The 13,725-nt window shown below is 36.3% G+C and overlaps 1 protein-coding gene across 2 annotated transcripts in view; it reads right to left on the bottom strand.

The window, feature by feature from the left end:
* Positions 1 to 13,725, bottom strand: part of LOC121368969 (cartilage matrix protein-like) — a 106,187-nt gene that overhangs the window by 64,777 nt on the left and 27,685 nt on the right. The window contains exons 2-3 of one of the 2 annotated variants that reach the window (XM_041493741.1): positions 4,060 to 4,144; positions 468 to 521 (exon numbers count right to left, since the gene is read on the bottom strand). In XM_041493741.1, coding sequence (XP_041349675.1) covers positions 468 to 521; positions 4,060 to 4,144 — 139 coding nt within the window. The remainder of the gene's footprint in view (positions 1 to 467; positions 522 to 4,059; positions 4,145 to 13,725) is intronic. The other variant, XM_041493742.1, reaches the window with a different exon arrangement.

Below are 13,725 nucleotides of genomic sequence, written 5' to 3' on the forward strand. Positions count from 1 at the left end.
TTTAAAGTACTATTATGTGAACCGTATGGGCCCGTAGGCAACTTGTGTCACCTTGGGGGATGCCAGTCAATTCTTATGAGGCATACTTAATTAAGGCATATACAATAGCTACAGTTCAGTAAATTCTATAGGGAGACAATAATATCCATGGGCCGACGACCCCAAGCCCTGCGCTCCACCCGGCTTTGGAACTGCGAAGCGAATATCGAAATAAATATGACAGAAGAACGCCACCATAGTTTTCTAAACATAGACCTGGAAGCAAAACATTAATAAAAAAAATAAAAAAAAATCACGAAATTAAACATGTTCTCCTCTCTAAAAGCGACAGACAATTTAGCTGTCATTCACAAAATCACGAAAAAAAAAAAAAATCAATGAACTAAAACTTAAGCCACCCAGAAGGCAGGGTCATCTGTCTAAAAGCGACGTGTCAATCAACTGTCATTCAGCTGTCAATCACTTACAGTAGTCATCATCTGACATCTCCTCGATCGCGTCTGGGTCGTCATAGTCGAATACTGTGCAAGCAAAGGCATAATAATACATCTTGACAAGAGGCGTTCGGTTTTTTTTATAACACATGTAAATATAGATACTGATGTACTGATACATTCACAATACAAAAGTGTAGTAATAAATCTTGACAAGTGGAGTTCATTTTGTTTTATAACACATGTAAATATAGATACTGAGGTACTAACACATTTATAATACAAAAGTGTAGTAATATATCTTGACAAATGGAGTTCATTTTGTTTTATAGCACATGTAAATATAGATACTGAGGTACTAACACATTTATAATACAAAAGTGTAGTAATATATCTTGACAAGAGGAGTTCATTTAGTTTTTAACACATGTAAATATAGATACTGAGATACTGACACAATCACAATATTATGTAGTTTCAATTATGAATGTGTTTATTTATTTACAAGGCACATATATACAAATATATATACACATGTATATTTTTTCATGCACTTTTACACTGTGATATTTAGTTTCATTCCTGTTATGCAACACAAAACAATTATAAAACAAATTCACATAAAATATCCCCCAACATATATATGTAGTGAAAACCTAACTCTACAACTGAATTTAGGTTTTAAAATACTTTAAAATAAAACCTTTACTAAAAATACAGGTAACGTTTTCTTGTGTTGTGTCAAACGAGAATTTGTTTTTAATGTATACAATATCACCTTCGTACTATTCTTTTTTACTTACAACATCTCTGTTCCTCAGTGTTTATGCATTGAAGAACTGTATCTTTAATCTTAATTAAAAAACCAAAAAACAATCTTCACAAAACTAAGTCTTAAGACATCAATGTACTAACTGCTTATGGTAGATTATGTCCTTTTAAAAGATATGTAAAGATTATAAAAATTTCAAAATGACAGGCTACACCTTTGTAATACGTACGACGAAACTAACATTCTCAAAAAAAGAAGAAAAAAAAAGAAAAACAACACACAAAAGAAAACACCCACAAAATTGAACCCTGCGTAATACTAGTACATGTATCCACAGTGTCTTATTTATAAACACACTTTATTCATAAACATCATAAAGATTTAACGCTGTCTCCTAAATATTTAACATGGGATTTTATTATCTGTTTACAAACAACAGGAAGACACACTGCGGCTGTGTGTTTTTGTACAATGGAGTGCATCTAGATGGATTTTAAACGCGCTGTTTTATAACCCGTTCTGTGTTGTAATCACCGGTATGTCTATTTTACGAGGCAGAAGTTGTTAACAGCCATGGGATGACACGAAAAGCCGGCTCAACAAGTAGAAAGTTGTTTTTCTTCTTTGATGACAGTAGCAGTTATAGTTCGACATTCATGAAATACGCCAATGAATTGAACACGCAGTGCACCCTATGCAGGGTTCATTTATTACATCACTAACCTAAGTTAACATGCCCTTGACACAAATTGAGTAGAGAAAACAACTTTAAGCTATATAGAAATTAAATAAAATTTATAATACAGTCAAACCAGTGTTAAGCAGACACCTAGAAGAGAGTATGAACACCCTCCACCAAAAGAAAAGAAACAAAGAAAGAAAAGCCAGTGGACAATTAAATGTAGATGGCAGCTTAATAAACATTATATATATATATATATGTATACTGAGTTTGCTACATTGAAAGATGTTTCTCACAAATAAAATCTTTTAACGACTTAAATTACATAATATTAAATATATGTTCTTGTTTAGAATACAAGTGTATGTATATTCAAGGTGTTTCTAATCGTCCTAATGTTTTCAAGTAGTCCAAACTGGATTCCAAATAATTTCGAATATGGGCAATTCCGTGTAAACCAATAGATCATTTTTAGAACCTCATTCAAGTGAGACAAGTTTGGTATCATTTGAAAGGTTATTATCTCTGGTGTCAAATATTACATTAATCCTTTTTCAGTAGATTTGTTTTAGTCACTTATAATGCAACTAATGCATCAACCATGAATGCACCATCTTATATGCCTTTAATTTTAGAATAATGAAATTATTTTGTGGTGCTGTCATCTCATAGTCATACATGTAGCTTTTGGCAATTTTTCTTGTGTCACTTGTCACTTGTAGGTGTACACTAGTCACAAGGTGGCCACTTTGCCCCCACCCTCACTCCATGTAGTCATAGGTGTTACCTTGAATTTTTAAATGGTGTTCATCTTAATTTGCAATGAACCAATTAAGTTTATGGCTAATATTTAAGTATTCGTTCCAAAAAAAAAAAAACCCCACATGGCCAAGAGCGGGGTTCATCCCCAACCCTGACCCCCCCCCCCCCCCCCCCTGTGATGCACCTGGTAATTGTTCTTCATTGTCTTAAAACAAAAATAACAAATCCTAGCTCAAACTATGTTTTTATTTTTAATACCACCTTGTTTTTTTGAACTATAATGACTGTTTTTCAAAACATCTAATGTTGTATTTCACACGAATACGTCCGACACCAAAAAAATTTACATCCAACACCAAACTGTTTATCTTTATTGTTTTAGTGTGTGATTAAAACACAAAGATTTTACATCTGATATACAGATAAACATCTACTCTATAGGAATAGGACACAATATTTCTAATATGCCCTCACACATCACAGAGAATTAAACATAACCATGTGTGGGTGAAAAATTGCAGTTTGTGTGCATACGTCCGACACCATGCATATTTTCCCTTGTACACCTAAAGCGACATAAGGATGGAATAAAGTGTATATATAATAATGGTGCCCTAGTTGGTTCTTACAATGTATGACAATAAAAAGTTACTAAACTTTTTGTACATTTATGTAATGCTTGGCTGAAGTATCTGAAATGTACGTCCGACAACACGGAATTGCCCATATACAAAAAACTATATTTTGGGAAATTAAATAGTGTATTGCCCAATACAAACATTAGAATGATCAGAGTATTACATATAAATACAGCCACAACTACGTTATGCAGAAAGATATGTTTAATATGCAATTACATTCGTCAAAAAGTCCCTGTTAGTCCAACACATCTTAATAAATGCTGCAAACGCATGACAGTCCATTTAAGACAAATTGTTGATTAACAGAGGTGGCTGCATTAGCAGATTTATGTGTATGTATTGCTGTATGAATACCTATATAGTGTATGTATGTCGAGGTTGACTATTATATACATAGATATTAACGCGTGCGCGTACAAAAACACAAAACCGCGTCGTTTTTTCCTGGTGTTTGTAAACAGCTAATAAATTTTCAATGTTTATCAAACAGCGACAAATCTTTATGATCTTTAGAAATTAGTGTATTACATGTATGTAATATATTATGTAATACTATAAATATACGCATCCATACTATAAATCATATGATAATCCACAACTATATAAATAAATCATATGATAACTCACAGCTTAGTTTCGACAACGCATAACTTAGAGATGCTATTCTCGTATGTAGACTCGCTAGTGGCTGTCTAGCCCAGATAAGACATAAGACATGAGAGATGAAAGGGGGAATAAAAAGGGTATAAAACACGGACTGTTACTCACTCGCTTGGTCGTGGTATGCCCTGTACTCGTCGTTGGGCCAATAAGCACGGTTGCGGCGGTACTGCGCATCTGTCGGGTGCCTCACCTGCAAGTAAAAAACCCAAACCCATCAATGTAATGAATGAAAAGGAAAATTTGTTTAACGACATCTCGGAATATTTTAAACTAAGGCTATTTGGTGACTAACATGTTTTTATTCAGAACATTTTAAACCAAGGCTATTTGATGTCTAACATATGGTTATTCAGAACATTTTACAGCAAGGTTATTTGGTGTCTAACATATGGTTATTCAGATCATTTTCAACCAAGGCTATTTGGTGACTGACATATGGTTATTCAGAACATTTTAAAGCAAGGTTATTTGGTGTCTAACATATGGTTATTCAGAACATTTTAAAGCAAGGCTATTTGATGTCTAACATATGGTTATTCAGAACATTTTAAAGCAAGGCTATTTGGTGACTAGCATATGGTTATTCAGAACATTTTAAATTAAGGCTATTTGGTGACTAACATTTGGTTATTCAGAACATTTTAAACCAAGGCTATTTGATGTCTAACATATGGTTATTCAGAACATTTTAAAGCAAGGCTATTTGGTGTCTAACATATAATTATTCAGAACATTTTAAAGCAAGGCTATTTGGTGTCTAACATATAATTATTCAGCACATTTTAAACTAAGGCTATTTGGTGACTAACATTTGGTTATTCAGAACATTTTAAACCAAGGCTATTTGATGTCTAACATATAATTATTCAGCACATTTTAAACTACGGCTATTTGGTATCTAACATATGGTTATTTCGACGCTTGGTCGAGAGAGAAAATGAGGAAATTCGTGCCGCCAAACAGGCTACTCTTATCGAAAAAGTAGCCAGAGATATTTTACATGCACTCTCCCATAGATAGTACGGCATATATCACAACTAGCTGTAATGGGTACTGATTGGGACTGGGGAAACGTGCCTATCAAATGTGATCGATCCTTGCACCCATCGCAGCTCAGGCAATCGATCTACCACTACTAACATACGCTAACTGCGTCACATGATTTTGTGGAAATAAATTCACCACAAGCGTACGATACGTTGGGCTAGAGAATCACCTGCACCTCCACCCCACTCCCACCCACCCCCAATTTGTGCTGAAGAAAATCTTTGCATTCGGGCAAAAATGATGAAAGAAAGAAAGAAAATGTTTTATTTAACGACGCACTCAACACATTTTATTTACGGTTATATGGCGTCAGACATATGGTTAAGAACCACACAGATTTGGAGAGGAAACCCGCTGTTGCCACTACATGGGCTACTCTTTCCGATTAGCAGCAAGGGATCTTGTTTTGCGCTTCCCACAGGCAGGATACCACAAACCATGGCCTTTGTTGAACCAGTTATGGATCACTGGTCGGTGCAAGTGGTTTACACCTACCCATTGAGCCTTGCGGAGCACTCACTCAGGGTTAAAAATCCCATGCCTCGACTGGGATCCGCACTCAGTACCTACCAGCCTGTAGACCGATGGCCTACCACGACGCCACCGAGGCACGTTGTAATAAATAATGCATATGGTTACATTATCGTAGACAGGATTTTAAATAGAGGGGTTGGAGCAACTACTCTATTATGGGGCGACAGTAAAATATAATAGGCTGTAGGCAAAAAGAGGTCCCCCCCCCCCGGTCACCCTTTTGGCTACGCCAGTGTATTAGGCAGTTCAGTATTTGATGTCGCATAGTACAGCTAATCAAAACGCACTTAATTTTACAAACAGAACAGAACTTTAATGTATTACTCTCAGGCCGTTATACAACGTCATATAGAGAACATATACAACGATATATTCTGTGTATTCAAGGTGTTTCTGATCGTCCTAATATTTGCAAATAGTCTATCCACATAATTTCGTATATACAAAAAAACCCCTATATTTTGGGAAATTAAATAGTGTATTGCCTAATACAAACATTATCCGGACTACTTTGTGGTTAACGAAAAACCAATCACGTTAAAGTAATTGCCCGTATTTTTTAAGACGCCTAAATCATCGTGTAACAATACTTCTGCACCACTGAACATCAACTAATATTATCTAAATGTAAACAAAATGGGGTTTTAATTTATATTTCCTTGTTATTGCTTAATCACCTGGTTGTTAGTAAACCTTTGATGTAACCGTTAAGTCTCAAAATATCCTGTTATGATTTATTTACAAAATCCACACCCACTGTAATAAGTTAGTGTTCTGGCGGAACTCAGTTTTTGTTGTGTTTTCACATAATGAAAATGTCAAGACTGTATAAATGTCGCCTTTCCACGTCCTACACAAATAGAATTTACTGACGGCAGGATTACCAGTTGACATGTCAAAACCCTTTGAAGTTTGTAATTGAAATATTATCGTGTCTATAGGTCTGTGTATAAGGTTGTATGTATCTGTCTTGCATATTGCCATTATGTAAGCCTTATTGTGACATTCGTCTTATAGCGAAGGTTTACACACATCTACATCCTACACACAAACCTTACTACTCACACGTGTATTGCACCACGACTACCATTACAGACGTTATATAAACTTGACTAATGACTGATTAAACAAAATTCCACACCCCATTTCTTTTCCCCATTTGATTTCCATCTCATTATATTCCCAGTATGGCTTAGTTTCATGTCCACCTCCACATCCTAGTCCTTGACTGCCCCAGCTGCAACATATGCTTGTCTGTTGTGGTCATCCGTACCACATATTCATTTTGCATCAGAGGGCGGGATGTAGCCCAGTGGTAAAGCGCTCGCTTGATGCGCGGTCGGTCCGGGATCGATACCCGTCGGTTGGTCCATTGGGCTATTTCTCGCTCCACCCAGTATTTCACGACTGGTATATCAAAGGCCGTGGTATGTGCTATCATGTCTGTAGGATGGTGCATATAAAGGATCCCTTGCTACTAATGGAAAAATGTAGCGGGTTTCGTCTCTAAGACTATATATCGAAATTATCAAATGTTTGACATCCACAGCCGATGATTAATAAATCAGTGCGCCCTAGTGGTGTCGTTAAACAAAACAAACTTTTTTTTTTTACGTCAGCGTTTGCTGTGGAATTAGTCTGACCACTTTGGAGAGATTTTAATAAAATGAGTTAAATAACAATGTAAAATACGACACTAGCAAATCGCTGGAGATAATAAATAATAATAATAAAAAAATATTTGTAAGTTTCTCATATCACCTTTATTCTATCCCATTATCTTACCCAACACTGCCCTATCTTATGTGCGTGCGGTATCGGGATCAAGCTCAGTCGGTAGAGCGCTAGTCTGAGGTGCTTGGATCGGAGGATCGAACCCAGTGGGTGGAATCATTCTTTTACTGTTTTTCTCCCGTCCCAACCAGTGTTCCAAAACTGGTACATCAAAGTCTGTGGTATATGCTGTCCTGTCTATGAGATAATATGAAACGCCCCTTGCTGCTAATGGTGAAAAATGTATCGAGTATTCCTGTGAAAAGTGTCAGATTTGTGTAAGATCCAATAGTCGTTGATTAACTAATTAATGTGCTCTAGTGGTTTCATTAAACACAATAAACTTTAACGTTTAACTCTGTTTTATGGTATTTCCCAAGAGACATTCATCAATCTCCAAATATCCATTCCACCTACAACGGTGTATACTACCAAATCAAATCTCATAGACGACAATAGTAACATGTGGCTAAAACTCCTACCTGTAGCGTATCAATATCCATTCCATCTACAACGGTGTATACTACCAAATCAAATCCCATAGACGACAATAGTAACATGTGGCTAAAACTCCTACCTGTAGCGTATCAATCGACATAAACGTCACGGATATAAATACTACCACCCCTCACCCTTAAAGTGAATCAGAAAAAAATGGGGGTCAAGGTGCTAATTTCTGAGGTAACGGGTAGCGTCTATGACTACCGTAGTTCCGCACAAAATTCAAGTACTTTTTTTTTACAGGTACCCCATACATGTTTCAAGCACAAGGCTACTTGACACAGTGGTACTAGATGAAATAAAATTGCATAAATGTTTTTGCCAAGATGAAACTATTTTTTTACGACCAACACACTCACATTTATCACCAATCACAGGACTTGTGGTGTTCACTTCTCTATCAAACTTTACATGCACCCAGCCGGAAGTTATTTGGTTTAGTACTACCTACAACCAACTACCTAGTGAACCACTGACAAACCTTACCGACACGCTACATTCAAGTAATGCACATGGACCCTAACCTTGTAAACAAAAATCTGCAATTTGCAAACATATATCATTTGCTAAATACTGTTCAGTTTTTGTGTCTTCGGAATTACTGTTTAGACAACCTTGAGTAGTGTTTCGATAACCCTGAGCTATCAGCGATAGATTATTACGCAGAAAAAAAAGAGAGGAAGTGCTAAGAACACCGAGACGAGACAACTTGACAGCCATTTCTATTTTGGCTCTCGTTTGTCATGCTGGCTTGAATGGAAAAATCCTGGAAATGCTCCATCGTAAGCATAATATCTAGCTATAGTCCGTCCCATCCTCTTACAAAAATGTTTTTTTTTAAAAATAATTTCAGTTTGGTTTGACGTAAGAAAAGAAGTAAAAGTGTTTTGGGAATAGCAAATTTAGAAAACAATCGGCTTAGAAATAAATAACTTGTAGTGAATTCCATAGTATGAAAAACGTCATTCCCTGTGGGATGGACTATAGGTTGTAGGCTTACGTCTGAGTATAGCCAAAGCAAACAACGCTAACGTTCGTAAAACAGATCTTACTGGTTTCATGGTGTGATCATTTAAATGTGAACATAAATCGCAATCCCCACCCACCCCAAACCAAAAGAAAAGAAGAAAAGGAAAGAAAAGTAGAGACAATAAAGAAGAAGAAAAAAGTAAGTAGTTTAACGTAATATGAAATTGTAATACGTAATAAGGGCCGTATCTCTGTACAATTCAGAGTCGAATGGGCATTTGTCAAAATATTGGTTGATTCCATGAATCTCTATTTAGTGCCTCGTCTATAGAAAGACAGCCACTCCTGAGGAGATCCTTTACTGGATACACCCACACCCACCGAGAAAAAGAAAACAATAAATACATAAAAAAAGAAAACAGAAAAAAAGAAAATAACAGTATAGCAAACGTTTTACCTGCAGGGCCTGACTGGCTGACAAAGATAAGAAGAATTCATATTTCACTTTTTCCAAAGAGTAAGACATATTTTAATCATACGTAAATATAATGCAAACTGTATGTGATAATAACAGTGATGATGGTGCTAATGAAAATGGGCGACGGTAACGACCAGTGATTAATTTTGTGTTATATGCCAGAAGCGACAACTATTAATTAGCATTAAGGTTTTTGTTTGTTATTTTATTATACATTTTTAAAATACACTTTTTTTTACACACAAGATATCATCAACTCACTCTTGGTTAGAGCCGGTACCTGGCTACGAAACCTGTACCTACCAGCCTGTAGTCCGATGGCGTAACCACTGCACTACCGAGCCCGGTTTTGTACAAATATGGTAAGTGCCTTTTTCAGTGGTAGGTGAAACGGATGACACATGGTTTGTAACATAGCACTCTTTTTCTCCAATGATAATTTAATAAATATACCAAATTTTTTTTAAAGAAACATTTATAAACTAAATTTAATTCACTATTTAGTGTCTAAATTTTCTACTCTAGAACAAAACCTGTTTACAGATGAGAGCCGTACCTAGCTTAAAATAGCTCATGGGCGGAGGGTGTGCGAGTTATATTTGTTGTATCTGTGAAAATGTCCTTCACATGTGAATTTATAAGGAGAGTATGGCAAACTCGAGCCGTACCACTATTTTATTTTTTTTAATTTGTTTTATAAATCACGACAGAGTAATGTTATAGAGTCTTTGCAAGGGAGATAAAAAAAAAAATGGAACATCTAAATAAAACTACACCATTTTTGTTTTGGGTGGGGACGGGTGCAGCTAGCTAAATACTTTGGCACACACTAAAACCCCCAGATGTATCGGTGTGTGTGTGTGTATGTGTGTGTGTGTGTGTGGGGGGGGGGGGGTATGTGTATGTGTGTGTGTGGGTATGTGTGTGTGTGTGTGTGTGTGGGTATGTGTGTGTGTGTGTATGTGTGTGTGTGTGTGGGTATGTGTGGGTATGTGTGTGTGTGGGTATGTGTGTGTGTGTGCGTGTGTGTGTGTGTGTATGTGCGTGTGTGCGTGTGTGTGTGCGTGTGTGTGTGCGTGTGAATAATGACATAGACTGGTAGTATAATTATATGACAAACACTTTACTTGCTCTAATTGAAATCTACAACATGCAGGTGTATTGTTTATTTTTCATATCGTTTAGAAAACTCTTGTGTCAACGTGACATGGTTCAGCTGTGAGATCGTAAACAAACACCTTTTAAAAATAAATAAAACCAGAAATAAGAAACCTATGAATGAATGACATTTCCGTAAGCCTTGTCCATAAACTGCAGGTTTTGTAGAAACATCGCAATTTCTTTTTTCACTGGCAGGTAATACAGATGACACAATGGTGGTGTAATAAATATACCGAGATAAAAAAAAAACATAAGAGAAGATTTATGTACTAAATTTAATTCATTAGTACTAGCGTCATGATATCTGTATACAATACAATGATGTGATTTGGGATTGAATGTCTGTAATGTGAGACTGAATGTCAGTCATGTGAGATTGAATGTCAGTAATCTAAGACTGAACGTCAGTAATATGAGATTGAATAAGACATTTAACTTCCTGACACTATGGATAAGGGTGTTTATTGCAGTCATTCTTTTTTATTAGTGTTTATGCGATCCCTTATTTCCTTCCATCAGCATATTACAAGGGAATGAATGAATGAATGAATGAATGAATGAATGAATGAATAAATGAATGAATGAATCGATGTTTAACGACAGAAACAGCACAAAGATAGATATCGGCTATTGGGTGTCAAATAAGGTAAGTACATCAAGAAGTTTGAAATCAGGCACGATATCTGGAAGTGCGTGTGTGGGTGGTGGGGTGAGGGGTGGTGGGGTGGGTGGGGGGTTGCACAACCTCGTGTGGGTGTGGGTGTGGGGTCACAACGTATATTTTACCTTTAAATAGAGTAGGGAGAAAACGTACACTTTTCGTTCTCGAGTTGGGGTTAGATGTGTGTGTGTGTGTGGGGGGGGGGGGTATGAAGATGAGAAATAAGAAAAAGAAACAGAAAAAAGAAATATAATCAAAAATACAATAACGCGCGCGCGCTCGCGCGCACACGCACACGCACACACACACACGTGTGCACACATACAAACACAAATACCTGCAACAAAATAAAGTATTACATCTACATTACATGAATTAAGCAACATCAACAAGAAAAGAAAAAATACCATGATTTTAAATGTATAATAATAAACGATATATAAATTAAATTTAAAATGTACTCTTTTTTGTGTTTGAAAAAGTAAAGGTTAGTGAGAGAGAGAGAGAGAGAGAGAGAGAGAGAGAGAGAGAGAGAGAGAGAGAGAGAGAGAGAGAGAGAGAGATTTATCGTTCGAATATAATTTTATGATGACGATGCTTTATTTTGGTATTTATAATCCAACTAACGTTCAAGCGTTCTGTTCTCAAAACACGACTCATCTGTACAGGACAACGGTTAATGGGTTATTATTATAATTAGAGAGGAAACTCACTTCCGTCTACCGATTAACAGGAAGAATAGCTTATGCATGGATGCATCTGACCTGTTAATATTAATAGATCATTGAAAATTAACGAGTAATGCATAGCGATAATTTATGTTTTAGCTGGTTCACACTTTCAGAAAAACACAAACAGATCACACGATTGTAAATCACCGAGCTCATTACTTTTGATATTCCTGATGTGTCTTCTACGATTGTTTCGGAATAAATCAATGTTGTCATTCTGACAGAAAAATGTTCAGGAAATAATTATAGATAACAGAGGAGAGAGATAACCAAACATAGACAACTTTATTGTGTTACCATTTATATCGCTTATGATATTACTTTTTTAATTGACAAAATAAATAAATAAATAAAATACATATTGAAAACATATTATTATATATATACTGTATATATATATATATATATATATATATATATATATATATATATATATATATATATATAAAAGAAAAAAATAAGTAAAACAACAATAATACTAATAGCAAAAAATCCCCAATAACAACAACCACAAAAACAACAGAAAAACAAGACAAAATGATAATACAGTAAAAAACCTAACACCCCTAAACTCACCCTCTCTCTCACCCTCTCTCTCTCTCACCCTCTCTCCCTCACCCCCCTCTCTCCCTCCCCCCCTCTCTCTCTCTCTCTCTCTCTCTCTCTCTCTCTCTCTCTCTCTCTCTCTCTCTCACCCTCCCCTCTCTCTCTCTCTCTCTCTCTCTCTCTCTCTCTCTCTCTCTCTCTCTCTCTCTCTCTCTCTCTCACACACAATAAATTTAAAAAAAATAACCCGAACAAACACAAGTAGTATATCTGTACGAAAAGTGCATAGAAAGGACGCCTTCTTGCTGTTGTTCGATAATAAGTCTAGACAACTCTCGGCAACAGGTTTCTTTTATCTTTCTCTTAAAAACCAAACGTCCCAATTATCAATGTTAGACACCTCCTCCACCCTATACCTTATCACCGAGCTCTACTTCACAGCATCCCCTCCGCCTCATTCAATATATCATTATATATGATCCATTCATTCGTTAAACGATTTATCATTGAATAAGGTGGAAGAATGTTTCTCAAAGACGTTTGTTATTACGACTGGAATCGCTGCACACAGTTAAGGTGTAGACCGACACATTGCGTTTTAATAGCAAACAAACTGTACGGGTCAAGTGGCGCGAATAAGCCAATCTGAACCGAGTATAGCCCAATGAGTGGCCATCAGAGTATATCACCTTGCTGAACACACACTGGTATGAAGGTGTGAAATCGCAGGTAGCGTGCAGGTAATAGTTAAAACTGACACTAAAGACGAGTGACATGATTAATGATAGGTATCAGGTCGTTTCGCCCTTATTCCTGATCGCCCCGTGTCGTTTCGCCCCGAATAAGGGCGAAACGACCCGGATTCTTAATGATATAAGACAGGCGTCTATGCCGTTTTCACGTATTAGTGTACGTCCATGCCGTTTTAAGGTATTAGTAAAAGGATAAATGTCGTTAGAAGTGGAAAACTGAAACGACAAAGAAACCCTTGTGTTTGAGCCTTTTCAGGTTTCACAGCATTAGCTGGCTTGCGTAATAAAATAGCAGTTTTCTTCAAGCCTCGGTGGAGTAATCTGTCGTTCTTAAGGATAGTACATCTCGTTCAAAGACTATATGTCAAAATTACCACGTCTGATATCCAATAGCCGATGATTAATAAATCAATGTGCTCAAGTGGTGTCGTTAAACAAAACAAACTTCTTTTTTATATCCAGATCAGTTTCAGTCATAATGAATCTTACGTACCATCCTTAAATGAAGTTTCTTTGTTTTGTTTAATGACACCACTAGAGGACATTGATTTATTAATCATCGGCTATTGGATGTCAAACATTAAGGAATTTTGACATATTGTCTTAGAGAGAAAACCC

This window comes from Gigantopelta aegis, chromosome 3, assembly GCF_016097555.1.
Source record: "Gigantopelta aegis isolate Gae_Host chromosome 3, Gae_host_genome, whole genome shotgun sequence".
Classification (NCBI taxonomy): domain Eukaryota; kingdom Metazoa; phylum Mollusca; class Gastropoda; order Neomphalida; family Peltospiridae; genus Gigantopelta; species Gigantopelta aegis.